The 23,398-nt window shown below is 44.7% G+C and overlaps 1 protein-coding gene across 4 annotated transcripts in view; it reads left to right on the forward strand.

The window, feature by feature from the left end:
* The window catches only part of Arms (Ankyrin repeat-rich membrane spanning), an 86,739-nt gene that overhangs the window by 16,111 nt on the left and 47,230 nt on the right, over nt 1-23,398 (forward strand). For all 4 annotated transcript variants that reach the window (XM_065438191.1, XM_065438190.1, XM_065438189.2 and 1 more), the window contains 6 exons: nt 54-152; nt 5,449-5,646; nt 6,438-6,536; nt 6,630-6,728; nt 11,072-11,249; nt 11,792-11,956. In XM_065438191.1, the coding sequence (XP_065294263.1) occupies nt 54-152; nt 5,449-5,646; nt 6,438-6,536; nt 6,630-6,728; nt 11,072-11,249; nt 11,792-11,956 (838 nt within the window). The remainder of the gene's footprint in view (nt 1-53; nt 153-5,448; nt 5,647-6,437; nt 6,537-6,629; nt 6,729-11,071; nt 11,250-11,791; nt 11,957-23,398) is intronic.

The following is a 23,398-nucleotide window of genomic DNA, read 5'->3' on the forward strand; positions in this document are numbered from 1 at the left end:
TATGCATTTAACCCACTTCTGTATAGTAATTGCATAATGTTTATTATTTGCAGTATTCATGGACGGCTTTGATAATAGCCACAAAGGGGAACTACTCTGACATTGTCAGCATGCTGCTGGAATACAAGCCAAATGTTAATGCTGTCGATGCTGTAAGTAGCTGTTTCCTTTTTTCTCTTTGCTCCTTAACAAATTGTTGCCAATTTCACGCACCAAGTTCAGTGGCTCAGCAGCTGTTATACTCTACTGCTGATTACGAAATTGTGGGTTTGATTCCCAGCTGTAGCAGCCAACTTCTGATGGAAGCAGAATGCAAAAAAATTATCAGTACATGTTCAACGGTCAAAAAGGACTTTGTTGCTGTCATATATCTTGTAGTCAAAGTGTAAAAAGGGATATAAAACCTCAAGAGCATAAGTGTAAAGATATCTCTTTACCCATGGTCTTATTACTTCTTATTACTTCATATTTCTCCTAATGACATTTCAGCAACTTGATACTCATATTGACTGCCATAGGTAATATTAGTGGCCTGTACTTTTCTGCATTGTGATATAAAATTATACATTCAACTCCCGTTAATTCGACCCTTGTGGGATCGCAATGTTTGGTCGAATTAACAAACGGCGATAAAATGGACAAATTCAAATCTTTTTTATTGCTTCAAGAAGTCTGTCGTTGTCGACAGAATACTACAATACAGTATGTATTACAAAATTATATATATGTCATCGTCGGTCAGTGGCCCACAGACCTCAACACTGCTATCAGTGCTGGCAAAATCCTCAGAGGAGACATCGCCCAGGGAACAGCACAGGCTATCATCATTGCAGGATAGGTTGCTGCATTCACCATTGTCACCTAGGGAAGCAGTAGTGCTGTCGGCTGAATTTCTTGTTTTCATTCTTTTAGTGACCACTACGCACATGATGAGGCACCGGTGAGGGTTGAATTAACTGAAGCTGAATGCCCTTGTGTTTAAATTAAGCAAGTTTTCCTCCCCTAGCAATGTGTTGTTTCTCGCCATAACTTTCTTGTGTATTAGAAGTAAGTGAAAAGTCAAATGAACTGAGGTCGAATTAACAGGAATTGATTGTATGTGCATCTATCTCAAGGGTTCATGAAAAGTTTGCCTGTACAGGCTGCATGAAAAATGTAGGCTTAGCATCTCCCGCAGCTTCAAATATGTACCATATTTTTCCGAATATAGTCCACCTCCATGTATAGCTCGCACCCACTAGTACAATACCTAGAAGAGAACGAAAAACATCCGCATGCATACTCAGCGAAAATAACTGCATACAACGCCTAAATTTTTGTAAAGACAGTTTCCCATTGCGGATGCATGACCCGTCCATGCCCCTCATGATCCGAGTTCTGGTTTGCCAGCGCAGTGTATACTATTGATGCAGCCAAAACGCAAAATGGTGACCGTAAAGAGGAGAATGGATGACTGGGAAAGAGGGAAAAAGGGAGTTTCAAGACGTGGGGGTAGAGTTCCCTAGGAGATAACAAAACTTTATGTGGTGGCAAACTTCGTCTTAAAGGGCCCCTCACCAGGTTTGGCCATATTTAACAGAAAATCGCAGTGTATACTTATGGGAGAAAGCAGGGAAGGAACACTGCTTGCAGACACTAGTCAAGGCAAAGGGAGAGAATGCCTCCATTGGCAGTGACACTCACCTTCTGGGAGCATGGTAACAGGACAAGTAATTTCTTCCATCTCCTCCAATAATGAACTGATATGAAAAATTAAGTAAAATGCTCCTTAGGTAGTGTTTTACAAGTTCCACTATAACCAAAATTTGCATTGGGGCATAGTGGCATTTTTACAATTGCTAGTAGGTACAGTGGGGCGGGGCATTTCTCATGGCACTTGACATTTCTGCCCAGGTGCGAGTAAGAGCAGGTGTGAGAGAGAAAATCTGGGGGCCTCTACTCCTTGAATATGTGACTGTGCCTAGGCACTACAGAGGAGGTTTCTTAGCGCGTGTTGTGTGCGTTTGTCCCCTAGACATGCCGGCATTGAGGAGTGCGGTTGAATTTGTTTACGCTCCGCCACTGGCTGCCCGCCTGGTGAGGCAGTGGGCACAGACGCCCCATTTGGTGATTGCTGTGTCTGAAGGGGCAAGGTTCTGACTGGTGTTGCATAAGTTGCGGGTTGCTTTTTGCGTTGCGACTATAGGTTAGATTTTTTACAAGCACTGCTCCAGAAGGACACATGTAACCAGCAAACAGAGGCCTCAGGAGAGCACCTGATATTATAATAAAGCAGGCGGCGCAGGATCTCCAGGGCACCCAAGAGGTAGCGGGGGGATCAAAGCTGAAAGCAGGGCGGCCCGTGGGTTGGGTCTGTGGAGGCAGAAGGGTGCCAGGGGGTGCTCGCATAAAAAATTAGCTGTCCGTGACAGCGGACAGCCGATCTTATACACCCCTGGCACATGCAGGCCTCGGCGAGCCCCAACCCACGAACCAGTCCGGGTTCTAGCTTTGGCATCCCCGTTGCCACTTTGGTATCCTGGAGGCACCGCCAATAATGCAAAATAATGACACGGTGTTTCAATGAGTAAAAAGCAAGATTGAATAAATATAATTACAGTAACACCTCGTTAATTCAAAATGCCACATAATTAGAATGTTTTCTGTGGTCCCATATTTTCCAATGTAAATTTGACCGGATAATTCGAACCGGCGGCCTAGGCCGAACCAGTTGATTCGAAGATTTGGGGTGCTATGCGGCGATTCCCAATCCCCATTTCACCGCAAACCCGACGAAACGATGGCCATTTGGAGCTGCGAGGCGACGCCACATAGCAGTCGTGATTATTTATAGATGAAGTGCCCGACCCATAGTACTGCTAGCACAAAAATCAGTCCACGGTACGCCCGTGCACCGCCGAAACGCATGCCTGCAGAGAAGAAGACATGCTTCACTGCAGTGCAGCGGGCATACTGGTTTTTGCCACGTGCTCTTGTCCCCCACTCCGCACGCTCCTCGCAGTCGCAGCGGTCACAGCATCAGCCTGTGTTCCGTGCCGCTGCCGCTGGCTGCCGTTTGCCCATTCTCTCTCCGCACACACGTCGCCTGTGGTGACGTGTGTACGCGCGACGCCGGTCGGCGCCGTTTCTTTTTGTGCAGTGGTTAGGGGTGTTGCAGCTAGCGTGGTGTTGTTCTTTTCTTTTTCTGAACTGTACAGCAGTTCCAGTGAGTGACGATGCCAAAGTATAAGACTTTAATGCTGCAGCAGAAGTTCTGCTTGATCCAAGAAGCTGGTAAGAATGCGTGTTCCAAGACAGAGTTAGCTGAAAGGCACAACATGCCCCTCTCGACATTGTCCACAATATTGAAGAACAAGTCGAAGGTACTGGAGGTCTACAGCAAGACATATTCTTCGAAGCAGTCGTGAGTACGGGCTCCCACATGCCAAGTAGTGGAATCAGCTTTACTTCGCTGGCTGCAGAAAGCAAACGCAGCTCACCTTCCCATCAATGGAATGATACTGTGGGAGAAGGCCAATGACTTGGCTCTGCAACTTGGGCACGAAGAGTTCAAGTGTAGCAGTGAATGGTTCAGCCGTTTTAAAGAGCGAAATAATTTGACCTTCGTACCCATCTGTGGCAAGAGCGGCAGCGCAAACGAGAGCGTTGTCGACGACTGCAACAAACACATGTTGGCTCCATTGGTTAGCGAGTATGGTGCAGACGATGTGTACAACCTTGACGGGGCAGCCCTTTTTTACAAGATGCTGCCCACAAAAACGTTCGCAGCAAAGGACACCGCGGTCAAAGGTCGAAAGCAGGGCAAGGAAAGAATTACCATTTTGTTCGATGTGAACATTTGGGTAAACACAAGCTGCCACTACTCATAGTGGAAAAAGTGGGAAGCCTCGCTGCTTTAAAAATGTACATCTACCGCCAAAGGATGAACTTATCTATTGCACAACAAGAAAGCCTGGGTCACAGGTGCAATATTTGAAGATTATGTTCGGCAGCTTGACCGCAAGTTTGCGGCCACAGGCAGGAATGTACTCTTCGTTGTTGATAATTGCCTGGCGCGTGGCGACATCCCACACCTGAAAGCTATCAGGATGGTATTTCTTCCTCCAAACACCACGTCGATCTCGCAGCCAATGGACCAAGGCGTCATTCACCACACGAGGAAAATTTATCACTACCACCTGCTCAAGCGCATGCTCCTTTGCTACGACAATGGCAAGGAGTACTCCATCGACCTCCTCGGGGCCATATGTCTTATTGTGTACGCATGGACGCAAGTGGAACCCACTTTGATTATGCAATGTTTTGAACACGTTGGCTTCTTGAAGGAAAACACCGTCGATGCTGATGCTGACTATTCATGTGCACTTGATGAAGAAGGAGCTGAGTATTGTATTGATGCACTCTGTGCAGAGGATAGCGAATCTGGTGCAGTCGGCTTCACCGAGTAGCTGAACTTTGAAAATGATTAACAAACGTGCTACTCAGACTTGGAGAGTGAAGCTACCGCTGATGCGACCATGTGCGATGACAGCGACGACGGTGACGCTAACGAGCCCTCCCAAGCCCCCGCTCTCGGGGAAGTCATCGGATTGCTGAACGTTATCCGCAGTTTTGTTCAGTGCCACGGTAGAAATTCTCAATTGCTGCACATAGTTGGCCAACTAGAGAACATGACCCTTGGAACCTTGAACTACAGGACATGGCAAACCAGCATCTCTGATTACTTTAAGTAATCTAAAGATCGCCGAATAAAGGTAGCGGATTCCTGCAGCGAAATTATATGCCTGGGTTGCATTTTTTTGTTTGTTTGGTTAATTTGAAAACCCACTTAATTCGAAGATTTTTTGCAGTTCCGATGACTCCGTATTAACATGGTTTTACTGTATGTCCAGCCACCAGTTGCGACGCTAAGTTCAGTGCTACCGCACCCAGCGACTTCTGCTGGCACGCATAGGGACAAACGCATACAACACGCGCTAAAGAACTCCTCCATAGTGCCTAGGCAGAGTCACATATTCAAGGAGCAAAAGTCCCGACATTTCCTCTCTCGCACCCGCTCTTACTCGCGCATGCGCGCACACGTCCGACATTTCCGCAAGTGCCATGCCCCGCTGTACCTACTAGCAATTAGAAATATGCCGCCTGGTGACGGGCCCTTTTGGATGTAGCTTCACGACAGTGTGAAGCATGCTGCTGTGAAGCCACAGCCCAAGGCAAAATTCATGTACAACTCACACCCCAACATAACTGCTGTTTTTTTTTTCATTTTTGGTTTGGGTAATACAAGCAATAATACAGTATTTGTAGTAACATAAGGAAAACTGACTCCCTTGGAAGCTTGAAGAGAATTGTTACAGAAAACAGCAGTTTTATTTGTTTCTTTTTAACAGCTGCACAATAGCAACAGCTAAAAGTTCATGCTGACATAACTTTGCTCATTACTTACAGGATGGTTACACTGCATTGGCCATTGCCTGCAAAGAAGGGTTTACTGATATCGCTGTCTCCTTGTTGAACGCTGGGGCCTATGTCAACATGCACGATCGCAGCGGAGACACGAATCTGATCCATGCAGCGAAAGCTGGGAATTTTTCTATTGTGGATGTCTTGCTGAAAAAGTATGCTGACATTGATGTACAAGGCATGGTGAGCAGTTCTTTCTTTATGTGCACACACATAATAAATTTATAGACCCTCCCTTCTCTAGAGAAATGAAAAGGCAATTGCTAAGACAATCGAATGTCAGGCCAGTTTAACTGAAAACACCATAGAACATACTTGGAGCAGTACTTCTCAATCTAAGATGTATTTAGGTATCAGGAACGCTGATGGTTCAGAGCAAAAACGGTACTTGCTTGAGGTGGATGAGTGGAAGTTATGCCTGTGCCATATACATCAAATGCATTTCCTCCTAGACATGCTTGACATGTTTGAGAAGCTTTGCTAATTTTCGAAGCTATGCAACCATCACACAATAGAAGTTCCTCCGTGTAGAATTTCGTTACTGAGCAAAACACATTTAAAGGATTATGAACAATGAGAAACTCCTTATTGTGGACAAAACGATGTTCTATTTGATGAGAACAAACGCATTCACAATAGCAACTTCTGTTCACATTATCACAAAAAAAGTAAAGGCCAACCAGGTATTTCTACCAAGGACGCTGACCTTATTTGGGTGTAGCACATATTCACATCTACAGACTATCACTACAAAGCGTTGGTTCTGTTAGTTTTGTGCAATTTTTTCTAATTTTTCTTGTCACCAAGCTCTTGCTGGATACCTCCAAAAGAGGATCTTTTAATTCTTATTATAATCCCATTTTTCTCCAAGGCATTCTGGTTTGTCAGTTTCTTTGTTGATTATTTCTGCATGTTCTCTGTGTATTATCATTCTTTCTGCTGTAATCACATGTCTACAATATTTCCTCTTTTAGGACAGGAAAACTGCTCTTTATTGGGCAGTAGAGAAAGGGTACACTGACATTGTACGCACCATTCTGAATGCCAATCCAAATCTCGAGTTGGCGACAAAAGTAAGACTGCTAATTTATTTGGCTAGTTTTTCACTAGATGTTTTGCGAGAGGTCTCTAGTCTTCACTGCCCTCCCCTCATTTTTTCTGTCTAGGATGGAGACACTCCACTGATGAAAGCAACGAGGATACGTAATACGGAGATAGTACAGATGTTGATTGATAAGAAAGCAAAAGTTTCTGCAACAGACAAGGTGAGAATGCTTTGCTTAAGGCATTGTGTCAATGATCTTAAGGCTGCTGGCTTGTGTCTTTTGTTATGTTCTAGTAACATTAAATTGTAGCAACATGTTAAAGTGCCCCTCGTCTGGCTTTGGCATTACGAACCAGCATGTGTGGTTTATATGTCACAGAGTTGTGCTTGTGTGTATTAAACCAACATATGCCGCATAAACAACTGAAAATTCTATGAAAGCTCATGCACCCTTCTCAGAGGGACCACTCTACCCACCAACAGAGCTGTCACAGTTGTCTCCTCTGCGTCACATGTTTACTACTTGCAATGCACAAATAGCCAGCAGCTGCATGAACAACTCGGTGGGCTAAACCACCTCCAGGAATGCAGCATGCAGCGAGAAAAAATGGAGGGAAAAAATAATCAAAATGTTATGTGGGCCCTCAGCTCCAATATGAGAGACGGCTGGGGAGAAATATTGCTTGTGGGTGCCGGTAGAGGTAATGAGAGAGAACATTTGCGGTGGGGAGAGCAATTGCCTCCTCCATGCCATTGTCTTGCAACATTTTATTTGCTCTTGCCTCCTCATGCCATTGTCTTACAACATTTTATTCGGTTTTATCTCTACTTATTACTAAATCCTGTTTAAAAATTCTTGTAGAATGCTCTCTGGATGGTGGTTTGCAACTTCCAGTGTATAACCAAATTTCCAACTAGGGCTAAGAAGGACCCTTTAAAAAGTGAGGTGTGAGTTTGTCTAATAGCAGCATATTTAAACTTCGATATAACAAACTTCAATATAATGAAATTCTCAATATAACAAAGTATTTAACTTTTATAAACTCTTGTCCTTAGAACTTCATGTATTTTGAACCTCAATATACTGTAATGAAATTTCACTGCCGTCATGAAGGTATACCAATGCAATAAATGGGAATTGCCACAGACACAGATGGTTACATGGTTGAATCGGAGAGTGTGGTAATGTGATCAAGTGTGCACTAGAGAAGGGGGGGGGGGCGCAGTAGTAAGCGGTAGGTGAGGGCGTCTCTTCCTTCAGTATGGCCATGGCCGCGGCAGGTGCAAATGTTGGATGAGCCGATAACCATGGATTTGTGGGTGTTGTCTCTCTGCGCAATTAGTGCTGGTGGTCGCGTAATCTCAAGTTTTGAAGGGGCATTCAAGCGAGAGGCAGCAGAGCCAAATCATTCGCTCCCCTCTGCCTGCACTCTTCATGACAGCATCATCCCCTTGCAGGCAACACTATCAGTCACGATGGCAGAGTGGATGCAAAAGCTTCGCAGGTTTTGCTTCGTACAGCCAATGTGAAGATTTCATTGACAGGGCACGAAATAGTATCTTTGGTCGCCGACTCTTAGATTCAACAAAATTAAATTTTTTTCTAATTGAAATGTGTTTTTTCCGATTGACCGAATAATTGGAAACATTTTATGGCATTTTCCATGCAAGAAAAATTGTCAGTGACTGTACTTATTACCAAAAAAGGTCAAATTTCAATATAGCAAAATTTCGATTTAACAAAATATAGTGCCGATTTTGCTGACTTTGTTATATTGAGGCTTAACTGTAACTTCAAGCATTAAAATGAATATAAGGCAGTTGTGCTTGTCTAAAGGTTGTGTATTATTCTTAAGTGTTAGAGCACTATTAAGCAGACTGCAGGCAACTTGAACTATGCATATTGTACAGTGTGGAGCGAGACATTGCGAGACTTTGCGAGCGAGGTATTGAAGCGAGACACTTGGTGGGGGCGCATAGCTGCCGGCACTTTTTGCACTACCAGTAGGCTCTGGGGACACGAACTAGTGGATTTTTGTATCACATGTAAGTGAGAGCCTTTGTGATGCATTGTGGCTGCTTTCTACATCTCGGCAATCACCCAGCGCTCACCGGTGTTGCAAAAAGTGCTGGCCAATTATCGTGTTTCAATCACTCAGCACTGTACATAACAGCTGTGTCACGAAAATTGCGCTGTACCATGCACTTTTTTTAAAGCAAAACATTCTTTGCCTGTTCCTTTGACTTTTGCGCTGCTGCTGCTGTTTCATTGCATGCTGCGTTGGGGGGTGTTTCAGGGGGCGTACCGTTTCTGCATGATTCTAACGCGCACTTTTTTTGAAGATAAGGTGTGTTCGAATTTGCATGCGCTTAACAATTGTAAATAATTCTACTCAGAATCAAAAATTTAACCGATTCTTACTAAAATAAGTTCAATGCAAGGTAGCTAGCCACACTGCCATCGAGGGTCGTCTGAAGAAAGTGTCTCCCATAGACACCGCAAGGTGGGTCCATGGTGCATGGAATACCCTCCTGCCGACGATGGTTGCGCGAGCCTCCAGAAGTGTAGCGTTTCTAATGCATTAAATGGAACTGAAGATGACTTTCTGTGGTCGGTCAGCAGCAAAAAGGAGGTGTTGTTGGACATTAATAGCCATTAGCCTCTAAGGTTCAGGTGTGTGCATGTCTGTGTGTCGTTGTATGTTCCATAATATTATTTCAGCAAGGTACACGTTGACTCAGGTTTCGTTACTTGATGTGTGCAGTAGAATTGGCACCAAAATATTTTCTTTTATGTTTATTTGGGCAGTAATATAACTGCGCGTTACAATCGGTGGCACGGTAGAATCGTGCAAATATGGTATATACATGGCAAGAGCGTGTCAGAGAGGATAGGCGATGTGAGAAACTTGTTTGAACCTTTGCACTACGTCGAATATGCACAATGCCCTCTGGAGCTCCCTGGGTGTCGCCACAACGCGCTCTTGACAGCTGTAATTATCCGTGACCCCCTGCAAGAGCGTTGCAGAAACTGCAGCGCTTACCTTTCTACTAAAGTGTAACCGTCACGAGGGGAGATTTATAGAATGGTAGAGAGGAGGGGGAGAGGAGACAGAGAATGGATAGAACCGACACAGCTACAAAACTCTTGGCACTCTTTGCTCGCAATTTTCATACATGGGCAAAGGGCAGGAGAGGGAAATGGCGACATGAGAAGGCAGGGAAACACTACTACTTGGGTGCCTTGATGTACATGTCCCCGAGGCACCCTAGCTACTTCTAGACTCAACAGTGGTTGCACGCAAATTGGATAAATTTAAGTTTAAGGTACGGTATGGTAAGTTTCTGCTCTTTCTAAAAAAATAAAGACCATGCAAATTTGTAGCGCAGACAACTGACGCACGGCATGCAGACTCAAAGCTGCATTAAAGCACCGTAGCTTCTAGGTGACTTCGTAGCACCGTAGAGTCTAGGTGTCACACTTCAATTCAGCACTTCTGTGCCTGCTGTGGTAGCTTTGCAGCTATGCCATTGCTTGACGTTCGATGCCGCCCGCAGCAGCCACATTTAGACGGGGGCGAAATAAAAGAAGTGCTCATGCACTTAGGTTTAGGTACTCGTTAAAGAACCCCAGGGGGTAAAAATTAATCTGTAGTCTGCCACTACGGCGTGCTTCATAATCTAATTGTGGTTTTGGCACACACAGTCCCATAATTCAATTAAAGTTTAACACTTCTGCCCCAATGCGATGGGCCGTGTGAGGCGCTGACAATACTAACCTTCTCGGAAGTTATGAACAATGGTGCACAAACATGCCTCAAGCAAACACGTCTTGTTGTGTTCTGTGGACTATGAAGACAAACAGCAGTGGCACACGCAAGGTAACATTTGCTCACCGCTCTTGTATTGCCCTAAACGCTGAAGAAATGAAATATTTGCCATCAAAATCACCACTGATTATCATCAATCAAAGCAAACAGTACTGAAAGCTTTACTTACAATTATTTATAAAGTGTGTGGGATCCGCATAATTTTTCTTTTGTTCATGTTTTTTAAGATCTGTGCGTATCTCCTGTAAATAACTTGTCTTGATTATCGCAGTTCATTTGGCTTAATGCCTTGGCTTGTACAATTTGAGAATGCCTGTGTTGATGCATTCTCCACAGTTTATTGTCTTGTACTCACATGTGTGCATGAATGTTTTTTTGCGATGTTGTGGTACTGAGAGGCACGATTTGTGAGCAGTGATGTAATTGGTTTCAGTAAGCAGTGCTGTTGGTTGTTTTCCTTATCTAGAAAAAGAAAAAAAATGATTGTGCTTTTAGAGCCTGAAATGCTTCAGAACTCATTTTGCAGAACTTTTTTTTCTGATTCTGTTTTCTTTATAGGTCAGTTTGGTTAAAGTAACTACCTCTGTGTTAAAAGTAACAAAAGAATATGTTTACCATACTTTATTTGACCTCTTGTTTGACATCTCTTGTTCGGCCTCAGTTAACACTGCAAGGCTATTGTTGTTCCTTGAAACATCAATGTGTTGTGTTGACATTATTTCTTGTTAAACAGAGAGGAGACACAGCACTGCACATAGCAATGAGAGCACGAAGCAAGGGTATAGTGGAGATACTCTTGCGCAATCCAAAGAACAGTCAACTTTTGTACAGACCAAATCGGAGCAATGAGACACCCTACAACATTGACACAAGCCACCAGAAAAGCATTCTTGCTCAAATATTTGGTGCTCGTAAGTGTTCAATGTCATTCTCTTTACATTTTATTTCAGTCATGACACTGTTAGCAGGAAGGGGATGGGGGAAGGGGGAATACTTGGTACCGTTAACTTGCAGTATTGTAGATTATTATATTTTTTAATTGCTATTTGTTCCCTTAAAAAATGGTCTCAGTGTTGTTTTTAGTTGGGCAGTTACTGATAGTAGCTTGAGTTGTTGTAGGTGTAATGTATACTTGCATAATACAGTGTAGCTCACTTGCAACTTTTACAAAACTTGATTATAACTGTGTATCATTGCATCTAGACTCCTCTTACCCACCTTAAATAAAAGATGTTAAGCTGAATGACCATTTCCATAACTATGTACTTGTATAAGTAATATCACTTTAAATGGAGTGCTAGTTGTAATTTCTGAATAGCCAAAGCTTTTTCTTATTTTCTGCTTTTTAAACTTCAGTTTTTGTGCATGCAAAGCATACAGCCTTCTTTTCTAGCTAAGGTATACTTTAAAGTTTTTATTTATACCACCCAAAGTTGCTCTGTTGTCCTTGCAGGTCGTTTGAACACCAATGAGGACAACGAAAACATGCTGGGCTACGACTTGTACAGTAGTGCATTGGCAGACATCTTGAGTGAACCATCTTTGTCTATGCCAATTTCAGTGGGCCTGTATGCACGATGGGGAAGCGGCAAGTCTTTTCTTCTTGGCAAGCTTGAAGGTAAGTGGGAAAAAAGACATATCGGATATGAGCAGAGTTTTCTCTAGTTACTGAGTACTTGCATTGTGTTTTATACCTCAAGTGTAAAGGAAAGGGCCTCAAACAATCTTTTGGAAACACCTTCCTAGCTAGAGCTGAGGTAAGCATAAGTGGAAAGCCACTGTTAATTTTCTAAAGTAAGTCGTACTTACTGTTGGAAGTTCAAATCTTATCTGTTGCTGCTTGTGGTAGTATCAATGAATCTGAATTATGCACAGTATCTACAATTTGAAACTTATGGAAAAATATGATAAAATATGTTTTCATAATGCTTGTTCATTTCCATCAGGAAAAGATTTATCTGCAAGATGTGTGAGTAGCTTTCCACATAAGAAAATATTTTTGTAATTGAATATATCATATTTCAAAATCATTGGGAGGAATGGGTCGGCTGCACTGGGTTGTCTTCACACCATGCTGTTAGAACAGTTTAGGCGATGATGCAGCACTGATCAGCACATCTAGGTCATGTTCTATGCTTATTTAACATTTTTTCCCATGATTTAAAAGTGGCTAGATCTAGGGCTCTTTGCCAGCTATGGTTGCTGAATGCACAAGGAAGAAAATTTTAGTCAAGTATCTTGTATTTGCTTCTTGGCAAAATGAATTGGTAAGATTTTTTAGGGAATGATACCCCTCCATCATTGGCATAGCCAGGGTGACGGGTTGGAGATTCGACCCCCCCCCCCAAATTTTCTGGCTAACTTGCCCCCCCCCTCCCCTTTTTTTCCACGGAACATGAAGTTTCAGGAGCTGGGCTCCAAAAGAGTGACATGGATGAAAGAGAAAGCTTGATTGTGAAAAGCAAGGCAAGGGCTAGTGGTGGTCCGAAGGGGGGGGGGGATGTCATGGGGGCGATCCCCTCTCCCATGCACAGAACATTGTGGCCCCACTCATGGCGCACCTCTACCCGATTCCAAATCAGGTTAACCATAATTGCTGAGGGGGGATCAGCATTAAAATTTCCACACAGAGATAAAGATGGGATTAAAGCCCCTCCATCTACGTGCCACCGCTGATTTTTCCTGGTTGGCGAAACGTGTATGGAGGAGCTTTAGATAGAATGGTAGAGAGGAGGGGGGAGAGGAGGCAGAGAATGGGTGGAACTGACGCCGTCACAAAACGAGGGAATAACAGCCTTGCCACCCTTCGCTCGCAGTTCCTCTACAAGAGGGCGGGGGGAGGGGGGTGATAGGGAAAAGGTGACGTGAAAAGGCAAGAAAATGCTACTACTAGACAAGACAGTGGCTGCAGGCAAATGGGATACATTTAAGTTCAAGGGATGGTACGGTATGTTTCTGCTATTTCTGAAAAATAAACACCATGCAAATTTGTCAAGCGTACGACTTACGCAGGGCGTGGAGAAGCAGAGCCGCATTAACGCACACCATAGGGTCTAGGCGACACTACGGAAGCGGTCACACATAAATTCAATACTTCTGTGCCCACCGCGATAGCTTTGCGGCTATGGCATTGCTCGAGGTCGTGGGTTTGATCCCGATCGCAACAGCCGCATTTCAACGCAGGTGAAATAAAATACGCTCATGCACTTATATTTAGAAACACGTTAAAGAACACCACGGTGTCAGAATTAATCCATAGTCCATCGCTACAGCGGGCCTCATAATCCAATTGTGTTTTTGCTCGTACAGCCACATAATTCAATTAACTTTTGATGCTTCCACCACGATGTGATATGCCATGTGAGGCAATGAATATGCTCAACCCTCTCAGAGGTTATGAAGTAGGGTGCACAACAATGGCTCAAGCAAACACTTCCCCCATGTGTTCTGTTTACTACACAGACAGACAGAATTAGTGCACACAAGGTAACGTTTAACCCACTCTCGTGTTGGACTAAACGTAAAAGAAATTAAACATTCGCCGTCAACATCACTGCAAATTATAGTCAATCAAAGCAAACAGAACAGAAAGCTTCGCTTACATCGATTCCTACATTACGTGGGGTCTGCAAAATTTTCTTTGGCTTTTTCTTTCCCTTGTCTCTGACTTCCACTGTGTTAATAAACTTGAAAAGAGCTTGCTGTTAGGCTAGTTTGTAAATGGCAGTAAGAATGAAAACTGGGCAAAAAATGGGACCAGAAAGAAAGACCCACAGAACGCTGATTTGTGCATGACAAGAGAGAGAGAGATCAAGGACAGGAAAGGCGGGGAGATCAACCAGATGAGCACCTGGTTTGACACCCTACACTGGGGGTGAGGGAAAGGATGATTAGAAAGAAGAAAAAAGGGAGAGAATAAGCACTGAGTGCGTGTGGGACGGACACTATAAACGGTTTAAGCCGGTGCACTTCAGGTATTGTACTAGCGCACGAATCGCTTTTCGTGCCACTGACGGATGTGGCCACGGTCCGCGTATCTTTTACTCGGTGAATGGTCTTGAGTCCAGTCAGTGTAAAGTTGCCCACAGAGACAGGCGTTGTTCATCAAAATATATATATATATATATATATATATATTGCAAAATATATTAAGGGCGAGGGGGCTAGGCCAGGAAAGCTAAGAAACCGTCACAACAAACAGGTGGGAGGGTAGGTAAGTGAATGGCTTCGAAGTCCACACAGAAACAGATATATGTGACTCTTAAGGGCCGTCGCACCATTCAACAACCCACTGAATGTTGAAGGGTGCGACGGTGATTAACAAAAAATAATTTTAGTAAGGGAAGTGGAGTGATGGATATGGGGGGGGGGGGGGGGCATAAAAGGCACTAATAATGAAGTTGGCGGATAATTATTGACATCAGGAGAGCGTCTCGTCACTGCCTGATCGCTCAACACCAGACCGCCGTGACCAGTAATCTAGCTGAGGCTCACCTACCCCGTCGTAACATGTGCTGTTTGCTGTGGCGAACCCATCCTAACTAAACGTCACAGCAATTTTCAGAATAGATGGGTGTCAGGAGAAACGACACTTTCAAATCTGTCTGAGCTAGGTATGGACAGCTGGGCTAGTTGGTTATGATTAGCATTATGAAACATAGTTCCAGCGCACAATCGGACAAGGACGAGGAGAGAAAGACCCGGCATTCGTGTTGTCTTTCTCTCCTCGTCCTTGTCCGATTGTGCGCTGGAACTATGTTTCATAATGCTCTCTGAGCTACTGGCTCCTATTTTACTGTGACTGCAGATGCCATAATTTTCATAAAGGCTTCTAAACAGGAAGTGGCCCAGCTTCGGACTGCCTGACTCATCAATTCCAGAGTGTGATAAAATAACAATATGCCTCGCGTGATGACTACAATACCATGATCGCAGGTTACTTCCAAACATCACTTCAAACAAGTCGGACTGCAAGTCACTGAAAGTGAGGAAAACTTGCATCATATGATACTATCGAAGTTCTAGCACACCCACTGTGGTTGCTCAGTGGCTATGGTGTTGGGCTGCTGAGCACGAGGTCGTGGGATCGAATCCCGGCCACGGCGGCCGCATTTCGATGGGGGCGAAATGCGAAAACACCCGTGTACTTAGATTGAGGTGCACGTTAAAGAACCCCAGGTGGTCTAAATTTCCGGAGTCCTCCACTACGGCGTGCCTCATAATCAGAAAGTGGTTTTGGCACGTAAAACCCCATAATTTAATTTTTTTTTTTAAGTTCTAGCACAAACCTTCGTTCCCGTATTTTTAAATCTAGAATATCATAGCATGCCCACAATGCCGAATTCAATTCAATGATGGGCGACTTACAAAATAGTGCCCACCCTCTTCCATACACAACCGTAGTAGATCTGGCTAAAAAACAGCGGTGTAGGGTAATAAAGTGGACCGTCACGTTTGTTGACGTAAGGTGCGGTGAGGGAGGACTCGAAGGGGATAGTTGGACAGGTTGCACAGGTGGACATATAATTAACAACTCTGCACTGATACAAAGCTACAAACTTAGCGCAAATTAAGGCTGTCTTCTAATGCGCAGAATACTACAACGCGGCACACTGCACAGTTCCCGTTCACTCACGTGTGGTTGTAATCGTCGCTGACCTGCTATTTGTGGTGATGACGGCTTGGGTTGCGTAGGCAGTGATGGGGACACAGCGACAAGCCACTGGGGTAGTGGTTCAGGACTCCTGGTAGTGCCGGAACTCTGAGAGCCCAGGAACCCTGAGAGCACCGGAACGGGCCAGGCACAGGCCATGGCAGGACCTTGGCTTGATGGCCCGTCATGAGGCTGCCCAGCGGTACATCCCGGTAGCCCTCTTGGGACTCATTGCTCAAACCTCCTCAGCTTGTTCGATCCGTGCCCGCAGCTTCCCACTCCGTCGTGTGGTCCGCTTCCTCTTTCCCTTTCACCAACACTCGAGTGTGTCTCTTATTTCCCGCGTCGTGCCGCGTCTGCCGTTGGTGTCTTTTGCCACAAACATTTATCTCAAGTTACCTGGATGGCAGCAAATCTGGCCTGTCAACAAGAAGACACAGGATAATGCACTCTCTTGGTTTTGTTTGGCCCCGTTTCTAGCACTGTTCATTATTCCAAGTCATGTACCAGCTAGGTCATCGACATACATTATATAAGTGCATCAATTCGTAAGTGAAATTTTAGTTTTTTTTAAAGGGACCCTGAAACGATTTTGGCGATTTTCTACAAACGTACTGAGTCGTTAGAGTAGGTTCTTCTGATCATTAATTGATGCATCTAAGTGCTCTGCGTAAAGCGTGTAATTTATTATAAGGTTTTAAAAATACCCATCGCTGCCGATCGCAGCGCACTGCTTGGCGGAATTTTAAGCCGCCCCTACCCATATGATGCAAATAACCCATATTACGTCACATGGGCGAGCTATCTGACTGGCTGACCAGGGTGCGTGGTCGATAATTTTTCCAACTTTATGGTGAACAAATGATGCTCGTAATAGTTGGAATGTTAGTTACTTTGTTTTTGTAAAAAGAAAATAACTTAAAGAGAATACACAAGAATAGTTTTTTAGTACACTTCAGCACTTCCGGCACACAGCAAGTGTCGCCTGCTTGTTACAACGTACTCCATTTTGACGAGAGCTCCGCGGTCAGAGTCGGTCTCAGTCTTTTCGCGAGCACTATGATTCGACTTTGTTGCCTTGTGGACTGCAAGCCTAGCGACCTGCAAACCGCGAGTCCAGTATTAGGGCAAACGCAAGCGCAAGGGGACAGGGTCTGGCCGCTTGACTGTGCCGGGATGAGCCACGAGATGAGCAGAAGGGAAAATGTGAACGGTCTGCACGGTGCAGCCACCTGGTGGCACAGAGCTCAACCATACACAGTAGCAGCAACGAAGTGTATTCTTTGCTGCTGGTGTGTATTTTTCGCAGGAGTGTAATCATCAACACGTTGATTTATAAATGTTTAAAATACTTTACACTTGGTTAGAGCAATATTAGCGCTTTGTTTGACTGGTTAAGCGCTGCGCCAGCAAGTGTCTGGATCGTGCAGACCGATCAGGCTGCTCACGTACGTCTACGCTAAAGTTCCTTCATCAGCTTGAGTTTATGCCTCCAGTCATTTGCCGAAATGACCAGCTTGCCTGTTTTTAGCGGAGTACCGGACACGTTCGGCGCTACGACAGAATGCTCGCAACGCACGCTGCTTCGATAGCTCTCGGTCGACGGCCAAGCGGCTAGCGGAGAGGTCTCGCGCGGGAGGGGGCGTGCTCCTAAACAACCGGAAGTGAGCGATGTGACGTCGCATCGTGACGCTGAACCAGTGAAGGCGGAGCTTAGCGCCGCTCGCTCGGCGAGCGAGTTGAGGAGGAAAAGCATAGCTAGGGAGGAGGGTAACTTCTAATCGCTTGCAGCTCCATTAATACGTAACGCTTCACTTAAATTGTGGTGCGAATGTTCTACTTAAGCTGTACTCTACGCGCCTACAAAATTTGTCCGAACCGTTTCAGGGGCCCTTTAATATCATCATTTTTAAAAATAGCATAGGGATGATGGCATAATTTGATGTGAATTGCAATGCAAAAGTGTGCATACTGGTTGTTAAAGCATTCTTGTCTGGGGATTGCTAGGAGTTTGTTTTTCTTGGTGTACAACCTCCATATATATTGTTACGATGGGGTGCATTTATTTAAAGATGAATTGATGAAAAGGGCCCGCGCCGACGCCGAGCCACTGCAAAGACAAGCGCACTTTGTCCTCCTCTTCTTTCGTCCTTGCTGTAGCTTTAGCGTAACACTCCTCCCTTCACAGACGAAGCCTGCTGGGCGAGTAACTGTTATGTCCACTCGAAGTCATGGGGATGACAGCGTTTCAGGCGGGTGATGTGAACAAGCTGCGTTTTCTTAGACCGGTAGCTGTTAGAAATGAGATGAGCAATCGAATAGGTCACATCACTTAGGCGATTAGTGATAACAAAAGGCCTGGTGTAATGAGCCTGAAACTTCTGGTACAGGCCGTGCTTGCGAAGTGGTGTCCAAAGCCATACTATGTCCCCTTTGTCGTACGACACATTCTTATGTCGTGAATCGTAGCTGATCGTAGCGGTCCTGGGATGCCAACGCACGAAGCTGAGCTATGCGGCATGCTTCCTCAGCGCGGCAGAGAGTCTGGGAAGTCTGGAAGAGTCCGCATGAGGAGTGAAAGGTAGAATGGTGTCAAGGTAGTTGCGGGGTGGTCTGACATAAAGATAGAAAGGACTGTAGCCGGTAGTTTCATGCTTTGCAGTGTTGTAAACATATATGTGTCATCCCAATTTTTGTGCCTGGAATCGACGTACATCGAAAGCATGTTGCTCAAAGTTCTGTTAGTGCGCTTGATGAGACCATTTGTCTGCGGGTGGTATGGGATCACATGTCGAAACTGGCAAGCACAGAAATGCAACAGCTTTTCGACTACGTCAGCCACGAACTGGCGACCATGATGGCTCACAATAACACGAGGGGGTCCATGACGCAGTATAACGAAGGACAGGAGGAAGCTCGAAACATCAAGAGTCGTGGTCGTTGGCATCGCTTCGGTTTCAGCATAACTCAGCATGTCACTCATCATGTAACTTCGGTTTCAGCATGTAACTCATCAGTTTCATTAAACATGTCCTTGCGAACAACTTTATAATGAGAGAGAAATACCAAGTCATCACTTATGTTATTTTGTAACTAAGTTTCAATGAGGACTGTTATGCGCGGATCATACTCCAATAATTTAATTTCAAGTAAATCCTTTTTGTTCATAACACTACGTGCATTAATATTAACAATTCTTAACCCTTTGAGGGTCGAATTATTTTGAAAAAAACTTCCCCAGGTGGTCAAATTACTTTGTTGCGGATATTAAATGTACAATATGTATAAAGTCGGGAATAAATAGTAAAAAAAAATTAGGAACAGTATTTTGGTGTCGGCATCACTCAGAACTGCAAAATGTCCCGTAGTATTTCAGAGTGTGGTACTCCTTAAAACACGGTTCTACGCACAGCGCCTTATCGCAGTCTGCACACCTAAAATGCATGTTTGTTCTCCTCTTGGAGTGACGAGTTGTGTTGGCGCACACATGACATCTTCTCTGCGTGCGGCTGCCTTGGGCAGAGGTCTGAGGCACCTTCTCACGTAAGCGCGTTGCCACAGAAAGCGAGAATACCTCATGAGCGGCGGTGATAACCAAACTAAGAGCAGCGCCAATCAAGATAGAAATCAACTTCCGCCGCCCGTGAAAGAGAATGCCGACAAAGAGAAAAAATCACGTTTCGCGCGCCTATGTTGCGATCACACGGCGGAACCGAAACCGCCAAAGCGCGTTGCCGCTGAGAGCGAGAATACCTCGCGAACGCGGTGATAAGCTAAGAGCAGCGCCAATCAAGATAGAAATCAACCATCACCGCCCCTGCAAGAGAGTGCCGACAAACAGAAAAATGACGCTTCACGCGCCTCCGTTGCGATCACGCGGCGAAACCGAAACCGCAAAAGGGGTGTTGCCGCAGTCTGTGCGACGCGCTGAAGCTAGAAATCAGTTCTGTTTATCTCCCCAAGAAGCTAGCACAAATTTCAAACGCTTCTTATAAGTTCTGAGAGGTGGCAGCACCTCCCAGTGAGCACGGATCGTCATTATGGCGCGAAATTTCAAACAGAGGTTCGAAACCGTACCCGTACGGCAAAGACCTTGCAGGACAGAAAACCGCCGCCGTACATGTACGGCGAAAACCTTCAAAGGGTTAAGCATTGTTCATTACGTTTCACTACAATAGTTTTCCGTAATAAGGTTAACGTTACATCCTATTTTGCTGCATTATTTTTCCCTAACGAGCTTAACGTATCGCTGCACAAAGAAGCCGAAGTTACAATCGATTTGCTCAGGCTTGCAAAGGAGTCCGGTTCTGCAACTGTGTCTGGCTTCGCATATCTCGCCGGCTTGCTATCGAGTCGTCGTTTTTTTTAAGCTGTACTTTATCATTTTTTTAACTGTCCCAAACATAGGCCACATTATTAATGTATAGCTTATCAAATGCTAGAGAAACTCTTTCTTTGTTATCACGATTTTCCATCGCGCTTGCCCACAGTTTCGCCCTAATGTCACGGTATTTTTTAGAAAAGTCTTCACCGAGTGAATAATCTTTACCTTTCAGTTTAGATCCTCTTTTTAGTATTGCAGTTTTGTTTATTGTGTTTAAAAGTTTTAGAATAATCGGTCACACGTAGTCATCTGTCTGCTTGCTTAGCCTATGAATGCGCTCAATAGGTATAGAATCAAGTTCTAGAATCTATTAGAAAATATCTTTGTTCAAAAACATTTCCAGTGTCTCACTTGTTTCCTCAAAACCTACCGGGATACCATAAATTATGAGATTTGACCTTCTGCTATGATTCTCCAGGCCATCTATCCTTGCCTTATTAAGTGTCTGAATTGTAGCACTCATGTGGTCAATGTGATCCTGGTAGGACGCTACTCTGTCCTCTAGGTTTGCTAATACATCTAATTTCTTGTCAATATCCACCAAGCGGTTCTCTTTTATATCTTTGATATCAGCTTCAATATCCCTGAGCTGTTTTGAAATTTGCGTCATGTCGGACATAGAGCCAGGGTTCGATTCAATGTCTCCCCCCAGCACTAACAATTTATTGATGGAAAACGTGACAACATGAAACACGCAACGAAGCTGTGGGCACGGCAACACCAAGAGCAACAGGTCATTAGAACGAAATCATTTTCCGTAATTCTTTCTTACCTGCACAAGGTGGATGAACAGATTAGTGTTCCACATGCTTCCGATGCTGCCGTGCCCAGTGACTACGAAGCGAGTGTGAAGCCTATTTATAGTCCACTTGTACTCTGTCGCCACCTGGTGTACCAGCACACAGTACACTGCGCATGTCAACGTAGCGGAATGGTGCGGGCACTCCCAAGATTTGGACGCTGGCGGGTAAATATCTTGATCCACGTGTTGGAGAGATGCATGGCTGTCATGTGCAGATGCGTTGACCGCGATGACATCATGACAGTCCATGGTCGTGCCTCCGAGAAGGCCATAGAACAGCACAAGGTAGATGAACGGATTTGTGTTCCGCATGCTTCTGATGCTGCCGTGCCTAGACGTCCCATTGACCCAGACTTGGGAAAGTGAACCTCCGGCTTTGAAAACACTGTCATTGTTTCTTCACTTCCACAGTGCACTGTTCTCTGACAGCACTGATGAACTGCCAGGAACAAACTTATTGATGCACCACATACCCACTAATGGCTATTCACCAATGTATGAGGGTGAATCAGAAAGCCTTTGCCCCTATTTTCTATTAGCCAAAATAAGGTACATACACTTAGTTACAAATATACATACTATTCTACGTACCTTACACTATTTTCCCACATAGTTCCCACACTGGTTCAGACATTTGTCCCATCATAGCACTAAATTTGAGATATCCCTGTGGTAGAATTTGTATGCACGCAGCCTTCCTGAACACTCATTGTCATGCAAGTCTTCATGGTGTTTTGCGAACTCACAGCACCACCACCTCACACTTCTCAAAGCAAGACATCTTTCCCCATATGTGGGCTGCATTTCCCTGTGAATTTTGATGGGCACTCGTCCCTTGCTCCATAGAAAATGAATCACACTTTGTTGCTTGTACGCTGTGGACATGGGAAGCACAATCACCATCTTCAACAACTGACAGCAGCGCTGTGCCATGGAGCTACCGGCAGATAAGACCCGGCCACTCTAAGAAAGGTCCACCACTGGGAATGGGTATGTTGACTTCGCATTTACAGCTGTACTATGGCTAAAAAAATAACTGCAAAGACTTTCTGATTCGCCCTCGTATTAGGGTAAATCAGAAAGTCTTTGCCCTCATCTTTCTTTAGCCAAATTATGGCTGTAAATGCAAAGTCAACATGTTCTTTTACTGGTCTTTGCATATCGCCAGGCTGTAAAGTTTGTCAAGCAACTACCTGTGTGTGTGCCTGGTGCTACAGTTCACTTTGTGTGGCAATGAATGCAACAGATGCCAAACACCTGAGACACGATGTGCCTAGTCGTCACTACAACATGAAAAGACTACAACATCAACATGAAAAGACTTGTCCGTCGGGTGTGTGCGACAGGATTATGCACCAGTGCAAATTCTGCTCTCCTTTGTCCTACATTCAGCCTATGTCAAAGAGCCGTTTCCCTTTGTGTTCCTTTCCAACATGCCCTAACAAGGCCCGCTATGAGGGAGCAAGAGAGAATGAGGTTGCCCGGATGGTGGAGGGTATAAGAAGGCCAGCAAGACGCCACTTGGAGGCACATCTTCTCTGCCCTTGCATGCAGGAGCGTGCACGCCAGATGTTTCTGTATTTTTTTTGTCTTAGAGCGCACTGCTCACCCTGTAATGACGAATTAAACTTCTGTTATTGTTTTTACATCAGCTTGTCTTCCCTGCCAAATCTTCTCAAATGGTCAACCTGGTTCGAGCTCCAAGCAGACGCTGTTGAAGGTTGCCGAAACTCCGTTCTCTTAACAATTGGTGGCAGCCTTAACACTGACTTGCTCGCAACTATCACTCCCCCATAGGAAATGTTTTACTCAGTTGGCTTTGACTACACAAGGCATGTGCCTACTACAGTGGCTGGAAATCATTTCATTGTGGTGATGTGGCTGTTTGGGCTTGTTGGTACAACATATTGGTGCATTGCAGCATAGATATACACAAGGACAGAAGAAACAAGACGACAGACCAATGCGCAGATGGCATGCTGAAACACCCAGGGCCAAATTGCAAAATCATTTCAGCATCAATTATTTTACGTGTTAGTGGATCACCATTTCTGCTGACAACAGTACATTGAGTAAACAATGGTTCACAGCCACACAAACTGCAGTGACATGCAAGCCAACCACCGCACTTGCTTTTCTTGACATTGTTTGACATGACAGCCACTTTTTTATGTTTATCAGATCAAGCGACTACATGACTTTCTGAGCAGAGATTCCGCAA

Source organism: Dermacentor albipictus, chromosome 1, assembly GCF_038994185.2.
Source record: "Dermacentor albipictus isolate Rhodes 1998 colony chromosome 1, USDA_Dalb.pri_finalv2, whole genome shotgun sequence".
Classification (NCBI taxonomy): domain Eukaryota; kingdom Metazoa; phylum Arthropoda; class Arachnida; order Ixodida; family Ixodidae; genus Dermacentor; species Dermacentor albipictus.